At 36.9% G+C, this 24,200-nt stretch overlaps 1 protein-coding gene across 1 annotated transcript in view; it reads left to right on the top strand.

Moving 5' to 3' along the window:
- SMYD3 (SET and MYND domain containing 3) overlaps window positions 1-24,200 on the top strand; it is a 555,557-nt gene that overhangs the window by 101,740 nt on the left and 429,617 nt on the right. Inside the window, exons 2-5 of the mRNA XM_019730893.3 lie at window positions 6,374-6,437; window positions 18,554-18,661; window positions 20,252-20,309; window positions 22,775-22,911. Coding sequence (XP_019586452.1) covers window positions 6,374-6,437; window positions 18,554-18,661; window positions 20,252-20,309; window positions 22,775-22,911 — 367 coding nt within the window. The remainder of the gene's footprint in view (window positions 1-6,373; window positions 6,438-18,553; window positions 18,662-20,251; window positions 20,310-22,774; window positions 22,912-24,200) is intronic.

The following is a 24,200-nucleotide window of genomic DNA, read 5'->3' as shown; positions in this document are numbered from 1 at the left end:
TGTCAATACGCAAAATAGTTCACGATGCACATTCTTATAACTCAGCCATTTCACTTGTAGGAATTTGTGCTCTATAGCAGTGGAAGTAAAAGTGGGGGTCCCCAAGGTCCTTTCAGGCGATTTACAATGTGAAAGCTTTTTAAATAACAATATTAAGACATTGTTTTTAGACTCTAATTCCCTCACTAGTATTCAATGGAGTTTTCCAGAAGCTACATGATATCTGATTATTAAGCAGATTGAAATTGGAAACATAAATGAGAATCTAGCTGCCTTCTATTAAGCCAGACATTAAAGAGATTTGAAAGAATGTAAAACAGTGCCATTCTCCTCACTAACTTATTTTTGTTTCAGAAAATATAGTTATTGTTTATAAAAACATATTATATATGTCAACATGTAATGGATTATGATTTTAAATGAATGAATAGATGGTCAAAAAAATTATTGGTTTTAATCTCTAATACAGTAAATATTGATAGCTATAACCCACATAAATAAAAACCTCTTTGGGGTCTTTCTGTGATTTTTAAGTTCTGACTGAAACCAAATAGTTTTGCAAATCACTATACAATGCAAGCATTCACTGTAGCAGTGTTTATAATATATAGTAAAACATTGTAATCAACCCAAATGCTCATCAATATGGACGTAATGTCAGTTCTATCAATATGGAATGATAAAGTAGAAGTAGTGATCTCTTTATGTACACATCGATACATAATTATGTGTGAAGCAGATGGTATATATGTGTCAGATGTTCCTTACCTCCTACTTGTATATCAAATAAAATGATTTTTTGGAGAATGTATATTCCTCTTCATAAGTACATAATAAAATTAAGTGTGAACTTCATTAAGAATTAGATGTTAGTTCATATTATTGCAGATCGGTTGACCTTACCCATGGAAGCGACTCTGTTTGGCCAGAATGCCTACTTAGCAGCAGTCATAGGACTTGGTATGCTAGAGTGCAGAGCACCGTCAGTGTTTTGTTTCATTGAGAACTCTCCTGTGTGTTTGTTGAGAAGGAGGAAACACCATTCTGTTATATCTTCGTATATACACTTCCACTGTCCTGGCTCAAACAAATAGGAACTTATTTTTCTCATCCCCAAACTGGACGTTGGTAGCTGCTGGCTATTGGATGTTCGCAGGGTCTTTCAATATGGTGGCATTTATTCTCATGTTGCCTCTTGTGACGAGAAAGTTGAAACAGGCAAAAAGCCTTATTAGAAATACAGTTGATTTTTGTTATTCACCGTAGTTATGTTTATAAAGGTGTCATGAATGCTGCATTAGCCAATGGTGAACCGTTGCTCTTGGGGACATTGGGACATGCAGGGTTATGTTCCTGGGAGCCTCCGGTCACAACATTTTTGTCACCCAATCAATACATAACCTGGTCTATGTGTGTTTCTGTTTCAAGCCACCTAATTTAATCAGCATTGTTGCTTCATGGACACTGAACTCAAGGCCAGCAGCACTGTATCTCACGCCTGAACGAAGCTTAGCTAACACACTTGCTTCCTCTGTAAAGCACAGCACAGCCTTTTGTGCTCAGGAACCCTCGATAGCACTGCAGCATGCCACTTGCGGGATATTTCAAAGAGCGTAATCACCAGTGAAAAAGCACAAAAAGGAGAAAAACACAGCACTAAATAGATCATGAAAGGGACACTTGTTTACAGTATGAGAGCTGAGACAAGAAAGCAAGTGTCACTTTCTTTGACCTCAGCTGGCAACATGTCCTTTGGATGACAAATTTTTCCCTCTCCACACGTATCCGTGAATGACTGCAGAAATGCTCAGGGTATTGACTTGGGCTTACAAATAAATTTTAGTGGGTAGACAAATTTGCAAGTAAGGAATCCATGAATTATGAGGATGAACTGTATCTCTTTGTAAGTCCTTAGCCAGAACTGGGTTCCATGGCTTGTTCTTAGAGCAATCAGTGGCCATGGGGCATGAGATTTAGACCAGTTTAGACTAGTCATGATTTGTGCTTCTGGAATCGGCAAACTATCCTCCCTGAAACCAAGGGCTCTCTGCTATCTCCCCAAGTACTAGGTCTCCTCGCAGGGAGGAGGGAAGTGGCTGTTGGGTGAGTAATGGACAGTGCCTGCCATATGCCCAGACGTTCAGCATTTGGAAGGTGACCAGTACATGGCGTGTTGAAAGACTGAATCAGTGAAGGAACGACAGGGTCATTTCTTGAACCGGCTTTTGATTTTTCTCATATCTCACTTAAAGATGTTTCCATCTCCCCCTGAATTTTTAAAGTAATGTTTTGACTGGCTAACTCCAAATCCAAGTAAAAATTAATGTAAAAGAATAAAGAAATTTTACTTTATCTGGGTGAACTTAAGTTAAATAAATCAAAATGATAAAAAAGGAAACCACGGATGAAGTTGAAACCTGTGCAGAAAGAGGTTGAGTAACCCATGTTCCATGTGGCACAAGGTTTTCTTTTAATATCAGTTCCTTTTCTGAAGTGATTGATTTATGTATTTCGGAAGATAATTAACTCTAGAATTTTTTTGTGTGTGATATGATAGTGATTTCATTATTTTAAGTTGTCATGTTCTCATATATCAAAAAGTGAGAAATATTTCATAGTACCACCATTTGTAGTGAATGCCAGTTAAAATAATTTAAATTAAGAAGAATAATTTCATTTAAAGTTTGTTTAAACAAAGCACATATTTGTGTGTGCTGTTCCAAACATTGGAATCAATTGGCATTAACCTTTATTTGTCTGTCTGAGTCTCTTACCCTGTGCCCTATCTTAGACCAAAAACAATTTAGGCTATTATAATAATATACGTATTGCCTTTTCGTTAAAGTTTATGTTTATTTGATTATGGAAATAAAATAATCTTATTATATAAAATTGGAAAAGAGAAAAAAGGGGGAAATCATCCCAATTCATATCACTCAAAGAAAAATTTCAACATTTTGGTCTATTTCTTTTCAGTCTTCACACATTCAAAAAGCTTAATTTTGAAAAGTATGTGTAAGATGAAAAACTCATTCAACATTCTACGTAGTTTTTATTATTATTTCAGATTAGAATAATTTTAGGGACAGCGAAGTATATTTTCTCTCTTTAGTTGCAGAGCAATAAAGGAAGGAGTCAGGATTATAGTGCCGTTCTCTTACTGGTAGTTCTCTTACTGGTAGTCTTAAACAGTTTCGTCAACAGCCTAGGCAACTGAAATATGGAAAGAAAATAACAACAGAGCAAAATTACTTGTTCTTCCAGTACGTAATTTTAGAGATTATAGATGGCTTAGGGGGAACCACTGTCTCTAAGAAATGAAAGAGGAAAAAAGATTAATTGGCTGCCTCAAATCCCAGCAATTGGTGTGCTATTTCAGGGAATCTCTCTCTGTCCTTCTTGTGGCGTGGGGGTAGTAGCCTACTGTTTCAAACTCTGCCCTAAAATAATATGGCTAGTTAACAGGCAGAGGAAAAGGAGTTCTCTAGAAAGGATACAGAAAACGAACAAATCCCAGTGACTCAAATTTCCCCCAGCTCTGGCACCTGCAGAATCCATTTTAAATTTTCTATAGAGAAAAAAATGCATCTACAACACGTTCATATATAGTACACTTATTACACAGGGCTCTTTCCTAGTCCTGTGTCCTGACCCCGCTAGAAGTCTCCCCGTGTGCCTCGCAGTAGAGTCTCGCCTTCGACAGCCATCCACACACTCACTGTTCACCAATTAGGCCCAGGCCAAGGCTCAGACACCACAGGGAAACCCAGCAGCCCTCCCACCCTCTGAAGCCCATTTTTCCGAATAGAGCAGGACCCTCCGTGTACAACAGAAGGAACCCCGGGGCCCCACATGTGTCTTTGCATCGTCCTCCTTCAAGCTGAAAATCTCTGCTTGCGCACTCTGTCCTTTTCTCCAGGACTGAAATTTAGTTTCTGGCTGATCACAGTGATGTTTTGGAAAGAAACTTGAGCTGAGAAAAAGACCAGACTACATCAGGTAGAGCCTGCACCACTTACACTCAGTCTTATATTAATTTTTGCTCTAAAAGATGCATTAGAGCTGATGGTCCGGCTAGGTCTTATTTTCGGTGAAACATGGTAGACAGATTCTCCTCGAACATGGCACATGACTGACTGGGAGCGCCATGCTTCTTAGAGCTTGTCACTTGATTTTTGAACTGTGGCTGTCACCAGAAAGATCTTTACTGTTAGACACAATCCGCCCCTCTCTAACTTCCATTCAACATTTGTTGTTTTAGCCTCTGGAGCTACCTAAAATACGTGGTCCTTTTTCTGTAAGAACGCTGACTAAGTCTGCTGTTTATTTGGCAGGTACATTTCTGATGGCTTTTTTATTTTATTTTAAAGAAAAATGTAGGGTTGTCTTTCAATTGGAAATGACGTGCTGATTTTTCTTTTTCTTGTTTTTTTTTAAGAGAAAAAAGGAAGAATGTTTTCACTGTCTGGTGGCTCTGTTTCTGCTACTTCCTTTCTTCTCTCCCTGCTGCTGCCCAAGTTTTTTTTTCACTTCAGGGAAACCTTACCAAGATGCGATTACCCCAAAGAGAAAAGCAGTCAAGTTCCGAATACTCAGTGGTTGGTCTCATCAAATACACACAACTTTTCTCCTGGATTCAGTTCACCATATACATATGTGTGTGTGTGTATGTATATGTCTATATATATATGTACACATATGTATATTTGAAACTAGAGAACTTCAGTTTATTTGCCCAGTTATTTGATATGTAAAAATAACCCCAAACATTTAAATAACTCATGTTAAGGGATTTCGTTCACTTAATAGCAACTAAATTACTCAAGCACTTAGAATTATTTCTCTATTTACTTTGCCAGAATTCAGTGTTAGAATTCATTAAAGCCTGTGGTTAGTAACTTTGGTTTATTTATATGTTTAACCTCTCCCTCTGTTTTATGCCTCATATCTTACCCCTCCTCTCCCAGGGGTGAGGTACCTGGTGTATTTAAGTTTTGATTCTCCCTCTATAGGATTCTGTTTGTACCCTTTCAGTATCACCTGCCATGTGTACTTTCTGGTGTGTTTCCTTAGTCAGTTTGCTCCATCTACTTTTTGTCTCTTGAACCTGTATTGAAGTATCTCCAAAGTGGGTATAATAAAACTGCTTACTTATAGGACTGTTTGAAGTTAAACGTGAGTCAATATATGTAAAGAACTTTGAACAGTAACTGGGACATCAGAGGTGCTTCGAAAGATTCGTTCTTGTTTTGTCATTGATGTTAATGTTATAGTTTGACTTGCAATGCTCTTCACCAGCCTAAAAGTATCCACAATCCTGTTTGTGGTCACGATTCATTTTGTCATCAGATGTAGTTTTATAACTCAAGTTTTTCTTTATTTCTGCATTTTTCTCACTTGGGTGATTTGGGGAGATATAACTATGGAGCATCTCAATTCAGCATGTCTGAAGTAGTATATGAATGTACTGGAATTTAAAAATCATTTCCCAGAAGTATATTCATAATTAAATTATACGTTTTTTATATGACAATTTTTATATTTGAAAGCTATAGAATACTTTCAACTAGTTGATGGATTGGATTCTGAATTTCATGTGGAGAGATTTAAATCCCAGTGAAGTGAAAGTTTTTGTCTAAATGGGAATTTCTGTATTTTAATTAAATTTACGTGAAAAAGAACCTTAGTGGCAATAACGATTGCATGATAATCTGAATGTTACTTAATTCACTTGAAAACAAAATTCAACTGAATAAAATATAAAGATTTCACTGGCTTTATTTAGCAACTCATGAACTGGGCAGCATCCAATCTAATAGATAGAAAAGAGTTACAAGGAATTGTAAAATCAAAGGCTTCTATAGGCAGAAGGGAGCAGGAACAGGAAGGTATCCCAGGCGGAAAAGCGGGCTGGTTATTTCAGGGTCCCTTTCCTTTTGGCGATGGCAGGCAGAGGACCTAACAAGTGCCGATCAGGCAATTTCTGATTGACTGGTTTAAGAATCCATTTCTGGGAGAGCCGTGACTGTAACTAAGTCTTCGTTTGATGGTATGGGGCTTAGCTTAAATGATTGCATTTTAGCCCTGGAATTGTGTTTTTAACACCCTGAACTATACACTTAAAAATGGTTAAAGTGGTAAATTTTATGTTATGTATACTTTATTACAATTTAAAAAAGAACATTAGTTATTGTGTACATGTCTCATATGGAAGGTGCAAGAAGATATTCATCAATGTGAAAATCTAAATCTCCAGCGACCCTGCAGATACAGCAGGCAGCGCATGATGGTGTCAATATATTGATTTATGTTTCTTTCTTCAACCATATATGGTTCTCATTTCCTAATGCGAAATTTATTTATTTTTTAATAGGAAGGAAAAGCTGATGCGATGCTCTCAATGTCGAGTTGCCAAATACTGTAGCGCTAAGTGTCAGGTAAGAATGTGCAGCGATCTGTAAGCGAAACCTTCAAGTTCTCTAACTCTTAAGCTTCATGCCTGTTGGCCTATTTCTGTTTCTTCGCAATCTTTGATTTATTTTAACTTGTTACTTTCCTTCAGTTTTAAAATAATGTATGTATATGGTAAAATTTATATATAATACATATGAAAAATTATATATATATATCACAAAAGAAAAGTAAATGTTTGCTCCTCTCCAACTTCCTGTCCTGCTGACCTCAGTCCTATTTCCCAGAGATAACCACTGTTAAATTTCTTGAGCCGTCTTCACAACATTTTCTATTTTCTTGTGCAAACGTATTCATACATCTATATTCTTTATTTTAAGAAAACAGATAAAAGTTATTCTGGCACAAATTCTCGTATGCTTGATTTTGTTTTTCATGTACTAATCTATTGAGAGGAACTTCTTTGTATCATCTCACTTATTCCATTATTTGACTGCACCACAAACATACTTTCCCCATTACTGAATGCTTCAATATTTTCTCATGTTTTGTATTGCCATTAATGCACTAAGCATCCTTTTGTGCATGTTTTTGCATACTTTTGGAAATTAATTGTATGATAATTTCTTTCCTGTTGTATCGATTACTAAAAGGATATACACATTTTGAATTTTTAAAGATAATGCCAAGTTGCCTTCTAGAGTTTGAGTTAATTTACAACTGATAGTCTGTGAGAGTACTGCTGTTAACAGGCTTGAAATTCTTTAAAAGATGTATAATTAACATTCAACATGACCTTTTCTTCTAACCTTCTGATTAATCATCTAATAAATGTAATTATGTTCTAATGAATTGTGTCATAATAAAAAGTCTAATTGGAGGTTTTCTGTCTCTGTCACTTGCCCCCACCCTCCTTCCTTTCTGTTTCTAATGCTGGTGTGTGTGTGTGTGTGTGTGTGTGTGTGTATGTATGTGTATGTTCACCCAGAGTCGTTTTCCTTCTTTGCGATCTAGACCATGCTTATCTGAGGGATTTTGTGCTGTCTCACTTTCTCTCTCAAAAGTAATTTCTCCAGGCTACAAATAAAGTGATCTTAATAGAAAAGAAACCAAAACATACCAAACAGTCAGAGGACGCAAGTTTTAATGACATTTCTGCCATTAGCTAAATTGTCCCAGAGAAAACCCTTAAACTCTCTGGGCTTCGGTTTTCTAATCTGTATTACTAGTAAGAGCTAATATTTATTAGACATCTACTGTGTACCAGGCACTGTTTTATTCTATTCACTCTTACAGAAATCTTGAGAGGGTTAGGCACTATTATGCTCATTTTGCTAACGAGGGAACTGAAGTATAGAATGACAAGCAACTTGCCAAACATCCTATAGTTACTAGGCACTGCAGTTTGGAAATGAACCCAGGTAGTCAGAATTAAGACTTTTAATTTCTTTTCTAACCCTAGATTTTATTCTTGCTCCAACATTCTGATTAGGTGTAGTTTTCCTTTTTGTATTGCATTCTCCTTTTTTCCCATCTGGATTTTTTTTTTTTTTTTTTAATAAGGATGCACTCTATTCCCAAGGAACACAAAACAAAAAATACGAAAATAGAAGGTTAGAAATAACACTTTCCTAATAAAATAGGGAATGTGAAAAATAATTTAATTATTTTTTACCTCATTTTTTAAAACAAAAATTCAGTCAAAGTTAGAAAGATACCAGATTTATGTAAGATCGTTAGCAATAATAACAAAAAGAAAACAATGAAAACAAACCTATACTTTTGCTACAAGAGACATTCTAGAAAGACTGTTTTATGGTGATGTTTTAGCTGTTTTATTCATATGAAACAGAGCTATGTGTTCCAGGGAATGTTAAGTTAAGAAGACTACATATAGAGTCAACAAATTAGCATGTTACTTGACACAAAGCTTTTAGATGAACGTCATTTCTATTCTCAGTGACCTGAACGTATACTTTGATTTTCCCCTGTTTGTATGATTTTCCCCCCCATGTTACTTCCTCCTTTGGCAGTACAAGGGGAAAAAACCCTCCATTATCTGATTAGAAGGAGCAGAGGGAGTGTGGTGAGTGGATATGTCATTTTGATTCATTATAGTGCATGTGTTTTTACCACTTATATTAGCTGTTTATTGTAGCATCAATAATAATGTCACCGTCAGATATTCTGTAGAAGGTAATGGGAAAATACCTGGTACAATGAAAGGTACCATAACACCAGCTAGTGCATTTGCTTATGTGTGTGTAGGGGTTGGGGCTGTGTGTAGAGGTGGGCTGGGCGTCACAGACTGGCCAGAACATATGCATTTAAACTGCTCTGTTTAACTCGACCTTAAGTTATACCATTAAATATTGTAATTATTGTGGATACCTACAAAGCAGCACAAAATGAAACTGACAGACTGAACTATGAACAGTAATGAACAGGAGGCAAAAGCACTTGGAATGGAAATTGATATAGAGGATGTGAATTTGTAGCATAAAATCTATAATATGTTTACCCTCGGGGGTCCTAACTTTGGTTCACCAGCTTGACATTTGACGTGTGGTGCCCTGCCATCAACGAGTTGTTTATGAGAGGCTACTGAAGTGTTACAGGGAGTAATGTCGCTTTTGCCCCGAAGGATGGCATCAGTGCCATCGGTTTTCACATTTCATTTTTAAACATAAGCAATGCAAGGATCCGTTTTCATTATAAATATCAGCACAACATACACTAATATAGAGGAAAAAGTAAAAGTCTTCCTCCAGCTTCCTTCCCCCATCCCTGCTGTTGTTTTCCATAGGTAATCTCTGTGTGTTGGTTTTGTGAGTGGAGGATACACACCAAACTGTCAGTCTGTGCTTCGTATATGGTGTACACTTATGTGGATGCTTTTCTTGCCATGTACACTATTGTTTCTGATATTGGCCAAAATATTTTCTCATCAGTGGCTTTGTAGTCCTCTGTGTATACCTGATTATGAGGTGTCATATACTGTAATAGAGGGGGTTATATGTGGGGACCAGTCTTATTTCTATAATGGCATAATCAGCTCGCCACAGATAATTATGAGATCAAAGGGGAGGAATAAGCTAAGATTCCTTATTAAAAAAAAGCATTCTTAAAGTTTCCAGTATTGATAGCAAGGAAATTAATTTCAAGTAAATTCACCAGTTATTAATTCACCTCTGTTTGATTTAATGTGATTTATAATGTGCACATTTCTAATTGAATTAATTGCTGAGCAAAATCAGCAGCTGGATATTGCATCAAGTTGCAGTTTATATACTTTTAAAAAGTACTGTATTATCAGAGAGAGGCTCTTTCATGTTGATAATTATAGGCCTGTTTAAAAATGTGAATCATGTTTTTGGGTTTGTATATTACGCTTAGTTGATTTGATTCACTTTTGATGAATCCCACACTAGTAAGCACTTCACAGGGTGATTTAATAAGATGGTTTCTAGAATATCGTACCCAAAGTGATGACCCTGAAAATGCCGAGCCCTTTGTTTATTTTATAAACAGCTCTGTGCCAGGCTTCAGACTGAGGCCATGCAGAGTGTTCTGTGGCGAAGATGGTTTCCTATCTACCAGGTTGGTGCACAAGTAATTGTGGTTTAAAAGGTTAAAAATAACTGCAAAAACCGCAATTACTTGTGCACCAAACTAATCTTTGTAAACAAAAAGGGAATACTATATAAAGGTTAAAATTATTTGATCATCTTTAAAATTTTGACTTCTAAAAATGTCTGGGGGCCTGAGATTTTGTTTTCTCACTTTCCGTTTGCCTGGTGAGTGATCCCATCTACTCCCACGTGTTCAGTTGGCACCTGTATATTTCTCATTCCGGAGACTCCATCGCCAGCCTCCTCCTTCCTGAGCACCAGACTCCTGTCTTGCAGGGCACCTCCACCTGGGTGGTCACAGGTATCTCAAATGTTTAAACCTGAGTGCATTATCGCCTCCCCCCCCAACCCCACACACTTGTTTTCCTTCATGTTTTTCAACCTCATTGAATAATTTCACCAACCTCTCAGCACTCTGAGTTGCCAGGCTGTCGTTATTTCTGATTTACATCCTTTTTTGGCTCCACATGCAGTTGGTCACTGTGTCTTACTGATTTTACCACCTAAAGATCTGAACTGGGTCACTGCTTTCTAGCTTCCTCCATCACTACTCTTGTGCATGTTACCGTGATGTCTTTCCTAGATTAACTGCAGTCTTCGCACTCTGGCCAGCTTCTGTTCAGTTTTCTACACAGGAGCCAGAGTGATTATTTTATTTTAGGATGTAAGCATGCTCTGTCACTCACCAGGTAAACACTCTGGCCCACTTTTCCATCAGGATGAAATTCAACAAATTCAACTCCATGGTGTTTGCCAGGTTTTTACTTCTGGGCCATTGGCTGTGTAAATCCTTGGGCCTGGACCCAGACTTCTCCCCTTAATTTCTGAACTCCTCCGTATCCTTCAGAACTCAGATTAAGTGTCACTTCCTTTTTTCCTAAGCCCCTGAGACTAGTTTGTGTTCCTCCTTTATCATACAGAAATTTAACTATTTTAACTGTTGGTTAATTGCCTGTTTCTGCAGTTCGATGGTCAACCTCCTTGAGGGTTGCTCTGTGCATTGTTCGCTGCTGCAGCCGGAGCATAATTTGTTGCATGAATGAATGTATTCATTAGTGATACTTGCTGGTTTGAATTAGATTGTAAAAAATTACACTGTCTCTAAGTAATATGTCCTTAGTAATAGTCATTTTTATTTTTTTTAATTGAAATATAATTGACATGCAACATTGTATTAGTTTTAGGAGTACAACATAATAATTTCATGTATGTATACCATATTACAACATCATTGCCACAATAAGTTAACATCCATCACCACAAATAATCACATTTTTTTTTCTTGTAATGAGAACTTATAAAAACTGCTCTTTTAGCAACTTACAAATGTAAATACAGTATTGTCAACTATAATCATGATCCTGTACATTACATTCCCAGGACTTATTTGTCTTATAACTGGAAGTTTGTACCTTTTGACCATTGCACAGTTTGCCCCACCACTTATCCCCTGCCTCTGGCAACAACTAGTCTGTTCTCTGTATCTATGAGTTTGGTTTTTTTTTTTTTTTTTTTTTTTTTCAGGTTTCGCATATAAGTGAGACATAGTAATATTTCTTGATGCATCAGTGTAGGCATTATCTACTGACTTCCTGCTCTGATAGATAGGGTATTTTAGCTCACTTACATCAGCCTCTAGTATCTTTCCCTCTTCTTAACATACTTATACGTGAATCCTCTGTTTATCCCAAGTTTATCCAACAGATATTGAGTACCTTCTAGCTAGTCACTATTCTAAGCTATTCTGTGGATTGGGATGGTGGGTAGTTAGCAGTAAACAAGGAAACAAGATCCTGACTTCCATAAAACTTATAGAGTGGGGAGACAGACAATGAGAAATGTCTATGATTATATGAATGAATGTGATTTGCGTGAGTACAAGCTCGCCTTTGAATAGGAGGAGACAGAAAGCCTTCCCATCAAGGTGACATTTGACCTGGGATCTAAGTGACAAAAATGGACAGCCATGGAAAGATCTGAGAACACATTGTTTACACAAATGGAACAGCAAATGTAAAGGCACTGAAGTAGGAGCAAGTTTGTCATGTTAGAGGAATAAAAAGGAGTTGGAGAATGGTGGGTACATGTAATTCATTACACATTTGTCCAAACCCATAGACTATTCAACACCAAGAGTGAACCCTGGTGGTAACTACAGACTTCTGGTGATGGTGATGTGTCCATGGAGGTTCATCAGTTGTTACAAGTGTCCCACTCTGCTGGGGAATGTTGATAATAGACGAGGCTGTGTCTTTGTGGGGGCCGGAGGTGTATTTCCCCTATATCTGTGTTCCTTCCTCTCAATTCTCTGTGAACTTAAAACTGACCTAAAAAATTAAAATCTTAAAAGAATAAATACAAGAAATAAAAGGAGTTGGGTGAGGCCATTGAGTTAAGACCGGAAGGACTTAATTTCAGATTCAACCATCCGTTAATTTACTCTGCAAATATAATATTAGTTCCAATTCCAGGACTTCCCTAAGTTCTCGCACGGTATTAGTGAACAAGACACAGAAAGCCCTTGCCCTTATGGAGCTTACATTTTCCAGGTTAGCAGATAATAGACAAAAAACAAACAAACAAGCAAAAACAATATATGATGCTATCTTATTTTTATGCCTAAAATAAAGGGGGCAAGAGAAAATGGAGGGATGGAGGGCTTCACTGTAACAGAGCACAAAGGAACTTTTGGGAGGAATGACATTCTGTATCTTAATTTTGGTGTTGGTTACAAGTGTATATATACATTTGTCAGAACTCATCAAACTATGCTCTTAAATGGGTCCATTTTATTACAGTGTAAATTATATCTCGATAAATTGTGTAAAAATCTTGCTCACTGTGGAGCCATTGAGTGTGCATAGCTTGCATTTCTTTCTCTGTTCTAAAGTGATCACAGTAGTTAAGCCACTGAAAGAATGAGAGAGATGATTGTGGAAACCATTATAGGAGGGTAAGAACAAGGGCAGGAAGACCAAATTGAAGGCTAAAGTAGTGGTCTAAATCAGAACTATTCTTAGCATCAAATTAAACTAGATTGTCCATTTTAACGCTCCACCGCTTACTCCAAATTATGCCAAAGTAAGGAGGTGTTTTGAGACTCTTTGCGCTATAGACTTTTGGCTAATTCTCTCTTTCAGCCATTTTTCAATCCCATTCTCTGTCTGACATGTAGTCTTCGATTCTAGATCCTTGGAGTTCTGCTTGGCAAGTTGGTTCCCTTCTCAGGAAAGACTTTGAAGGGACTGGCCTTAGAGATGGCCACCTCTGTTCTGTGTCCGTAGTCCGTCCTCTTGCCCAAACTTCCTGATTTACAGAAATGAGGTTAAACTCCTCATCCATTGATGGCCCTTCTAGCTTACTTTAGAAGTTAAAACCTTGATAATTACTTGTGTTGGGGAGATTATGTGTCTCACCTGCCATGTGTCTCACTTGCCATGTTCAACTAGAACCTGACATTGATACTTTGACTAACTTAGTGTGGAAATTGCTTTCAAAGAAGATTGGAAGTCTGTAGAGGTGAAGGATTTATTTTGCCTTTCCAGCTAAAATATATCAGTTACATCATTTCCTTTTGATATGATCTTTCATAGATCAGAGAGATTGGCAAACTTTCTGTAGGGGGCTGGATAATAAATATTTTAGGCTTTGTGGACCATAGGATTCATTGTCATAACTTCTCAACTGTGTTGTCAGAGAATGAAATGAGTGAGTGCACACTGTGAATGTGGCTGTGTTTGGATAAAACTTGGCAAAAACAAGTGGCAGAATGGGTTTGACCTGCTCCCTCCACTGGGTGATGATTGACTGACTTTGGGGCACTAACGTTATTTCTTATATGGTTCCTCAATGAACAGGAGACTCTAGTTCCCATTTTCCTAAGAGGCAATCCTTTAGTCTTGTTCCTTCTGTTAACTTCATTTCTGTGACTGTCCTCCTGCTTCCCTCCGGCTTTATATTTGGCTCTATTGTCTAATTTGATGAGGCGAGTGGGAAGGCGCTCTTGTTCTCCATGTGATACAGCATTCGGGAAGCTTTTAAAGTGATACGTCTAACGTGTATCGCTAGGTCTCTAGCATGCTCGAAGGGGAGTTTATGCAAGATTTTAATCAACACCTGTCAGTCACCTGCAGCTTGTTAGACAACCCGCTTAGCTTTCCAGTTTTCTTTTCTCAGATTCCAACTTTTCAGATCTTCATCTGTCAACCTGTAATTCAATACTGGGTTACAGTTGAAGCATAAGAAGGAGATATGTATTTGCTATTCAGTAGCCTGTGATTGGATGGGAAACTGTGGGGTCTCTTTTCTTTCCTGCAAGTTGCATGGCAACTCAGCTCTCCTAACTTTTGCCCATAGGAAACCTCTACAGATGATTGATTGTGGTTAGAGTGAGTCATGCATATGTGGTAAAAATAAATCATGACAGTATTTCACATAGAAGATGTTCAGTTAATGGTAATTATTAATCACAAATGCAATTGTTGAACAAGCTGGCTTAACAGAATTCTTGTTTCTTTATTATTATTTTTTTTAACATTTCAAGTCAATTTCTTCATCCTTAGTCACCCAAAATCTGAGGAAAATACTGTTCCAAATTTTCAGTTCTATGAAAGCCTGACATGGGCAGTTTTCAAACTTATTTTGACATAATTCAGATATTTGTTGGGAATGGATATTACAAAATCATAGATTTTGTCATTGAGAGAGGCTGCCTTAGAGATCACTGAATCCACTTCTCTTACTGAATAAATGTCTTCTGAGCCCAGGTCACGTTTGTAGAATGTCTGATTGGACATTTAAAAGCCATGATGGATTTGGGACAACTCTTCATTGCATGGAACTATCCTACACAAGATGTTCGGTCAGAGTACCCATAGTGCTCTCCAAATATTGTGACAAGCAAAAATGCCATCGTAAATGTACTAAAAAACACTCCAGATTGGAAACCATTGGTTTAGGTAATTAGTTTATGCTCTGAATCAATATTAATAAACATAGGAAAACTTATAGATTGTGAAGTTGTTTTTTGAGTCATGCATGTACTGAGAATGGAATTGAGTCGTCGACATCTTCATTTTATTTTTTTCCATCTAAACTCTTGTCTCCCATTGTCTTTGTTTCGTAACACAATATTTTAATCTCCTCTGTCTTTCTTGCTAATTTGTGCTTATTGTACATCATTGTTAATTTTCAACTATGAGAACAGAAAACATTACAGCCAGTATTGTGAACAAAATCTTAATTACATCCTGTATTTGCAGTAATGGAAGAAAATAGGAAGAAGTAAATCAAGACAGTTTGTGTTTGAGAAATTGGCAGATACACAGAGGGTGCCAAAAATGTATGCACATTTTAAGAAAGGAAACAACTGTATTAATTGTAATACTCAATATATACCGATAACAAAAGATGAATACAAGTCACGTCTGACTTCTGCAATGACAAGTGGTTCTCAAAGTGGTTCCCATTGGCGTCCAGACACTTCTGATTACGGCGAACTACTGCTTGAGCATAGATAACATCTCTTAAAATGTGTACACATGTTTTTGGCACCCCTGGTATAATGTGCCGTTGAGGTCTAGTCCAAGGTTCAAGTTTGTAGAGTGAAGATAATGCGTAATGTTTTTGTATGATTGTGGGGTTTTACGTTAAAGGCAAATGCAGTTACTGATGCAGTGATCTAGGAAGAGCCTTAAGAAACATATTGTCTGGTTTCTAATTACTGTCAAGAAATGAGAGCTTATTATTATGTTCAAGTCCTAAAATCGTTTTTGGCACGAATTCTCTAAAATTCAGTTGTTTAAATAATATCATCTAACAGATCAATTGCTTCATTACCTAGGGGTACATTTGGTGGTTGCTTCACCCTGGTAATCTACCAGGAGGCTGAGCTGCTCAATATGGAGGTTTGAACAAAGGAATAATAGATGTTCTTTTGTAGTTGAGATAAGTATTAAAATCTGCTCTTAATACCTTTTGGCCCAAATGATCTCAGCCTTATTTTACTAGGTGCAACGGTTTTTCAGCCGGACACTTACTCAGGCTTTGAAAAGAGCCTCAGAAGCTTTCTCAGCGACCCACTGGCACTGGGAGTTGCATTCCTGCTCACACCGCCCGTCCATTGAGGGCACCTATGGGGCTTCTCAACTTCTAATACCCAGTGAACACTCTTCTACCACAGTTAGGGTTCTCCCTTCAATCAGTAATCAAAAGTATCAGCACTCTAGTTTCCCGTCAGTATGAATGACTATGAATTTGTCTGCTTAACCCATTGTCATTCAAAGACCAGAGGAAGGAAGGAGAGTGTACTGGCATATCTGAGTCAGCATATACCACCCTAACTTCCCAAAGGATGGCAGGTACCGTCATGGGTAGCTCTGTGTTAAATAATCTATACATGTTTCTTTAATGCAGAGCTTCTTAGAACTTCCAGTGAAGCTAAATATATTTCGAATTGCTAAGCAGGGTCCATGTTAGGTAGTGTTTTTCAAACTTATTTGACAATGGAACCATATTTTTTTAGGGATCTTACACATGTTGCTAATTGCTAATTGCTATTCCAAGACTGGTCCCTGAACAATAGAAACATTTTTCCCCACTGTGTTATTTTTAATATTATGCCTTTTAGTGAGTACTGCAGTGGCCGTATGAAAGGCAGTCGTAGTTGTAAACTGTTGTCGAGACATTGTCCAGCATGTTGATTAACATTCTCAGAAGAATTTCCTCCTGTGATTTAATGCTTGGTAAAGCTATGTGTTTTTCTTTTCTGTCAGATGAGAATTATGTAAGCCATTATGCCTTTTTTTTTTTTTTGCCTTGCCTGTAAGGCAACTCAAATAAATGTTGTGCAGAACATAGTAATTATTTAGCTCTCATAGTTAGCATACTAAATATTTCCACTCTCCCTTTTATATTTATGTAGCTTAGTAGTTAGATCTCAGCTCTCGAACCTTACTTTCTTAATCTTTAAGGACAATGTCTACCTTTTGGATTATTGTGAAAATCAAATGAAATATCCTTTTTAAATTGCTTAGTCCATCTGACACACTGTAGAATAGCATGTTAAGTAAATGCTAGAGGACTTCGTTTTTCATAATTTTAGCATTTTCTCATGTTTCTAATTTTACAACCTTATTTCATGCACACTTCGACTTTGAAGCAGCTCAGACTTGTTCAGAAGGGAGTGAAGTAGAAGTACTAAAAAACAAAAACAATTGCAAACATCATATTAAGAACATTGCCATAGTGGATAGGAAGTTATGAAGTGAGGTAACCATGAGTAGAGTTGATAAAAGAAGTGATGTTGTTACCCCTTGTAAACAATGTCTCTAGGATTTGGGTTATTAGAAATTATCAGCAAATAAACCACGCCTTCTCCCAACAGCTCCATACAGGCACGTCTTTCTGAACAAAATGCTGGCTTGAACTTAAATCTCCAGTCATGGTTTCAAAAGTCACTGTAGCTCTTTGGAAATGTTTGCTTGTGCAGCATGTTGATATTTTTCCACGACAAAGTTCTTCCTATAGGCCCAGAAGGTGGGGAGCAGATTTACAGTTTTTGGAATAAGAAGTGGTGGAACTTCCACCTCCCAGTTGGACTAGAACATATTAGACATTTGCTCTAGTGGTCTCCCACTCACCAGGGCTAAATATTAGCTACTCTGGGTTTTATCTTTATGTAGAAGTAATCCCATATGAAGGGAGCCATAGTGTTTCTGACCCAAGACTCAGGGAGAGAATGTCTTTCCCTTTAGTCCTCTTATCCCTCGTGTTGCAAAATTGGTGACTGGCTCACGGGTCTCTTCAGCCACACCTGCACATGGCTGGGCTCGTGGGTTTAGTGACCATATATTTTATCATCCAAACTACACTTTCTGAATGGAAAGGAGCACTATTGGTAATTAGGCCAGGACAATATAAATAATAAGACACTCTTGGGCAAACTGGACATTTGGTCCTTTTAGCTCAGTAACCCCTTTCTGTGTTATCTTCAAAAAGAAAACAATTTATATTTTTTGCTATGTTAGCTCTTCTGATATTTCTGTGTTCACTACAGCAGCAGAGACGTTCAGGAGTCTACCTGCCTTGTTTTGATTTTCCTGAACCATGTGTTTTATTTTCTAATTTGGAGCATATTTTCTTTTTGATATTCAAAATCATTGTCTATTATTGAATCCTATTGAATCAGCTAAAAGACTATCTTACAAGATATTACATAAGCATCATGATTCTTTCTGAGGACTCCACCCACCAGCTAATAAGTAGGGGGCAAATTAAAGGACAGAGGTGAAGCGAAGCTCTTAATGTCCACACCTGGTAATTGCATCCTTGGCAAAGCCTGAATCCTGGGTCTTTAATGGTATTAGAGTATTGCTTTCATTTTCTGTTTTTCAGCTATATTTGGGCTGTTGAATTAAGTTAGTGTTGATAGCTCTCAACATTCACAGCCTGTGTAAATGAAAGTTAAAGCTTTTTTGTCTTGCATGCCTTCCCCACTCCTGTCTTCACAGAAAAAAGGTTGGCCGGACCACAAGCGGGAATGCAAATGCCTGAAAAGCTGCAAACCCAGATATCCTCCGGATTCTGTCCGACTTCTTGGCAGAGTTGTTGTCAAACTTGTGAGTATAAAACTCGTGACATAAGCTTGGGTTTTAATTTAACAAAAGCACGTGCAGTTGCATGTAGTATTCTTCTTTAAGGTTGAAATTAAACTCGCGTTAAGGCAGAAGGTGGACTATTCCAGGGAGTATCTTAAGACAAAAACGTGCCGTTTTCCTGCTAATCATGGCATCAGAGGCAGCGATGAAGCACAAGGCCCCTTTTTGAAGGCTCTGTATGTGACTTCCTGGGAATAGAGACATAAGGGCCTGTGTTTGGGGCATGAGATGTTAATGATGTCGATACCTTACCTTTATTACTTTTCTACTGTGAACTAATGCACAGGGCAAGTATATCCTTTTTTTGGTTGCTTCTCCAACTGAGATTTTAATTAGATGATTATTAATCTTATATTGAAGAGTGCTTATCTTTTTTTAAAATTTATTTACAGCCAGAATTCGGTGAAATTATTTCTCCAGTTCTTTTTCTTACCCTGCCAAAACAGCTAGTAGATTCTGTGAAACTCCCATCTAGTGACATCTTCCAGAGTCTTTTGTGTCAGGCTTTATTTGGCCTGCATATCTCTCAAATTATTGCAGGGTCCAGCTGTGTTCCGTCCCGTCGTTTGTTGACTTTTTTGGCTATAAAATTTTATCCATACTTTTACATTTAAGAATGTAAAATATCTAAAACTAAGATATTGTTATATTTTAATTCCATCTAAATTTTAAACAATGGATTTGGAATACCAAATGGGTATTGTCTTTGGACTGAATATACAACAAGGTACACTATTTTCAAACATGTGCGTTGTGTTGAACTAAAAAGTGCACATTCATTTCAAAGCATTAATAAATTCAGAGCAACTTTGTCATTATGCATTTCTGTAATCAGTGGATATTTAAAGTATAATCACTATTATATGTGAGTCTGAACTTTCTTTGTACTTTCTTAATATTGAAAAGATAGAGAACCACTGTTAGAGCAGAATCACCCACAGTACCAGGTCTCAGTGTCCACCCCTGATCTACGGAATCAAAATCTAATAGAAAGCAATTCTAGCAGTCGTTACCTTATATTGAACACTTACTATTTCCAGGCCCAGTGGTAATTGCTTTACATGGTTACCTAATTTCGTCCCCACAACAACCCAGTGAATCAGATGCTAATATTACTCTTATTTCAAATAAGGAAATTGATTCCTCTTAGCTCAGTGTCAAGTAACTTACCTAAGGTTGTGCAGTTTGTAATAAAGTATTATTTTTATTCATCCATCTGCTTTTTAAATGATAATTAGTACTAAAATCCATACAATATTACAAGTGTGTGGTTAGAGCTGGGGGAAAAAATAAACGTATTAAAACTTGTAAAAGAGATTTGCATTTGGATATTAAATGGGTGGTTAAGTCACAACTTTTATTTTAACATTGTTATTGATTGAACAATATAACTCTAAGAAAAGTGATGAAGAGAAGGAATATACTGTATAGAAAATTGCCTGTGTAATAAAAAGACTGTCATTTAAATATCTAAAGATACTCAACCATATTCATTTATATATTGGAGCACTTGAACTTGTTTTTGGTGTTTTTCCCCCCTTTCCTTTATAGATGGAAGAAACCCCCTCTGAATCGGAGAAACTTTACTCATTTTATGATCTGGAGTCAAGTAAGTGATTGCCTATCAGCATTTAAAAAAATAAATTCCTATTATTTACATGCTGAGCTGCTGAATGGCTGAATGGCTTCATTTTTTAACTATTTTTTTTTTTTTTAATCTCTTTGTTATATGAGGAAATCTAACATTACTTATTTAATTTATTCTAGGGTAGCTCTGGCCATACAGGAATTTGTGAAGTGCCAGGTTAGGCAGCCAGGGGAGTGTAACCCTTAGTCCTGTAGACAAAATAATTTTTCTTTTGTTTCTCCCTCCCTCATTCTCTTCTTCCCACTCTTGGTTTCTTTTTGATGTCAGGAAACACTGATATGAATAGGAGTGGTGGGGGGTATGGGGAGTGTGTTCCAGGGAACATTTGGGCTCACGGGTCCTTAGGATGGTCAGGAAAGTAAAAGGTACTGATGACTTAGGCTCTCGAGAGGACAGCAGAGAGCATTGTTCTTCTCCTGAACCACCATGGCAGTGGCCAAACTACTTGGGAATAATGAACGGCTTTCCAATCTGAGTGTTAAGTCAATGAAGGGTTTATTTTCCTTGCATTTGGCTCCGATCCTCTTCACTGAGGCTTGAATGACTTCTGCCCCAAAGTAGCCAGAGCTCAGAGGATATTTGCTACACAGTTTAATATTTCTGGATGGAGACAAAGAATAAGCTCTAGTGCAGGGTTTCTGGTTGTGTCACCGGTAAGTTATTGTTTAAGAGTCACCAGTCATTAGAGAAATGCAAATCACAGCTACAGTGAGATACCACCTCACATCCATTAGGAGGGCAACCATCAAAATAAAAAAACACCAGGTGTTGGTGGGGATGTGGAGAAATTGGAACCCTTGTGCACTGTTGGTAGGAATGTAAAATGGTGCGGCTGCTATGGAAAATGGTATGGGGATGTCTCAAAATATTAAAAATAGATTTGCGATGTGACCCTGGATTCTGGTTACATACTCAAAAGAATTGAAAGCAGGATCTTAAAGAGATATTTATTCATCCATAGTCATAGCAGTATTACTCACAATAGCTAAAACATGGAAGCAACCCAAGTGTTTATCCATGGGTGAATGGATAAGCAAAATGTGGTGTGTATATATGTACATATACATATACATGTACACACATACATATATATATTATTCAGCTTTAAAATGGAAGGAAATTCTGACACATGCTACAACATGGATGAACCTTGAGGCCATTATGCTAAGTGAAATAAGCCAGTCACAAAGACAAATTACCGTATAATTCCACTTATATGAGGTACCTAGAGTGGTGAAAATCATAGAGACAGAAAGTAAAATGGTGGTTGGGTGAGGCATGAATGGAAAGTTGTTGTTTAATGGGCATACAGTTTCAGTTCTACATGATGAAAAGAGCTGTGGAGATGGATGATGGTGATGATTGCGTAACAGTGTGAGTGTATTTAATACCACTGAACTGTACCATTAAAAATGGTTAAGACGGTAAATTTTGTGTTATGTGTATTGTACTGCAATTTAAAAAACAAACAGATAAGAAAAAAACAATTGGGTTAATTGTTCTGTTGAACAAGTAATTTAAAGAAAATATGTAGACGTGACCTGAGCAACAGAGTTATGCTGTAGTTCAACTTGAGGTATTATTTCAAGTTTTAATAGAGAACTAATTATGTTTTCTTGTTCTATTCCTGCTCAGTAATTAGCATCTCTTGCAGTGAGAGTCACTATTAATGTTAGCCCTGCTCAGCAGTGGTGTCTGTCAGACACTTTGCCTTAAGTGCTCGCAAACGTTATTAATTGAATTGTGTACTCTTAGCTTTAATGCCCCTTTATGGTGAAAATTTTAAACTGAGTTTTTCAAAAGGTGATACGTCTTTGGAACTTTTCTCCTTCTGTTTGGGTTGAAGCAGCACCATAGCTTGTTTATTCAACCAGGAAACAAGTTGAAGTTGAGCTTTCTTTGGTTGATCCATGTTTTATCCCTGATGTACTGTCTAAATGACAAATTTCACCCATTTGAATGTTAGCAAAACTTTTTAGTTATCACTTTTTTTTTTTGCTTTTGAGATGATTCTGTTTATCAGTTAATCATGACCTGATTGTAAATTGTTTCATGAAAAAGTCTGCTTATATTCATTGATTTAATAATAATAAGCATTTATTATGGTTTGAACACGTGTACAGGATGATGTAGAATGTCTGGTAACACACGTCTTTACTGATTTTATTTTTAATGTTATTTCATCTGTATGTGTATTTTGTTGGCAGGTGTTTGATCTTACATTGTAGATAAACTTTTGCAGAATTTAATTGATAATGTACGTATGCTTTGTAGCTGTCAAAAAATAAAAAGGTATGTATTTACTCTCTGTCAGAATGAAATCTAGGGCAGGAAATATCTAGTTTAATAGCTATCATTGAACACCTGAAAATTATCCATTAAAAATTCACTGTGTGATTGTGCTATTTATTTTCTCTTTAAAAAAGATATTAACAAGCTGACTGAAGATAAGAAAGAGGGCCTCAGGCAACTGGCAATGACATTTCAACATTTCATGAGAGAAGAAATACAGGATGCTTCTCAGCTGCCACCTTCCTTTGACATTTTTGAAGCGTTTGCAAAAGTAAGTGTTAAGTTTGGTATCTTTACTAATGCCGTAAATCAATCCTTTACTTTTGTTTTGTTGTCAATCCATGAAAATCCAGGACACTTCATGTCTTCTATCATTCCTCTGCCTTAATGAGAATGAGAGAATATATTGCTCATATTGGAAAATGTATTACTTTTTCTGTTTTATCAGTATTCATTGGGGTGACATTGGTTAATACAATTATATAGTTTTCAAGTGTACAATTCTATAATATATCTTCTGTATATTGCATTACGTGTTCACTACCCAAAGTCAAATCTCCTTCCATCTCCATGTATTTGACCCCCTTTACCCTTTTCAATCCCCACCCCCCACCTTTTCCCTCTGGTAACTCTTGTCTGTCTATGCGTATTTGTTTGTTTGTCCTGTTCATTTGTTACTTTCAATTTTATATCCCATATATGAGAGAAATCATATGGTTCCCGACTTTTTCCATCTAACTTATTTCATTTAGCACGATATTCTCAAGATCCATCCATGTTGTCGCAAATGGCGGACATAAGAAAAAGATGAAATACTACCATTTGCAATTGCAGTATTCTTATTAAAGGACCAAGTATATTCATTGTCAGTTCTTAAAGCATACTCAGAAAGAGTCTGTTTTATTTTCTGAAAAGAAAAAAAAGCACATTCCATTATTTCTTACTAATGGAGTTAAATTTGCCTTTGATTCATTTAGTTTTGTGGTGGTGTTTCCACCATAGAGCCTGTCTTTTTGAAGTGAAAAATTTACTGGAATGCGTTTCTTGATTAAGTGAATTCTAAATAATATGAAAATTTAACCATTTCTGATTTAAAGATAACTACCTAAAAATCTGTGTAAATGTGCCAGGTCACTGAAATCCTAGATTAGGGGTGGAACATAGGTTTACTTTAATATTTGATTTGTGGTCTCTTGATAGTGATTACTGGAAGTGCTCATTTTGGAAATGATTCTGAGGGTTTTTTGGGGATCAGGGAGAAGAATGCACCAACTGACTCTCAATCTATATCTTGATGTCCCTGGGATAGGGACAAAGGATCAGATATGCCCGCGTGACTACTGTTTGCTGTCCTTGCTTTCTTACGTATTGTGTGTTTGGATTTAAGTATCGATCACATTTTAATAAGAAGGAAAATTGTATATTTGAGGTTGATTTTGGCCCTTATGTTAGAGTTTGTAAGGGCACATTTAATGACATATCTATCCCAGGAATATTTTTAAGGTATGTTTTGTAATCTACCTATTTTCTAAGAATTACAATGTGATTTGTGTGGTTGCT

The sequence above is a fragment of the Rhinolophus sinicus genome, chromosome 6 (genome assembly GCF_057876585.1).
Source record: "Rhinolophus sinicus isolate RSI-liver-muscle chromosome 6, RSI-T2T, whole genome shotgun sequence".
Classification (NCBI taxonomy): domain Eukaryota; kingdom Metazoa; phylum Chordata; class Mammalia; order Chiroptera; family Rhinolophidae; genus Rhinolophus; species Rhinolophus sinicus.
This window is presented reverse-complemented; position numbering and strand designations above follow the sequence as displayed.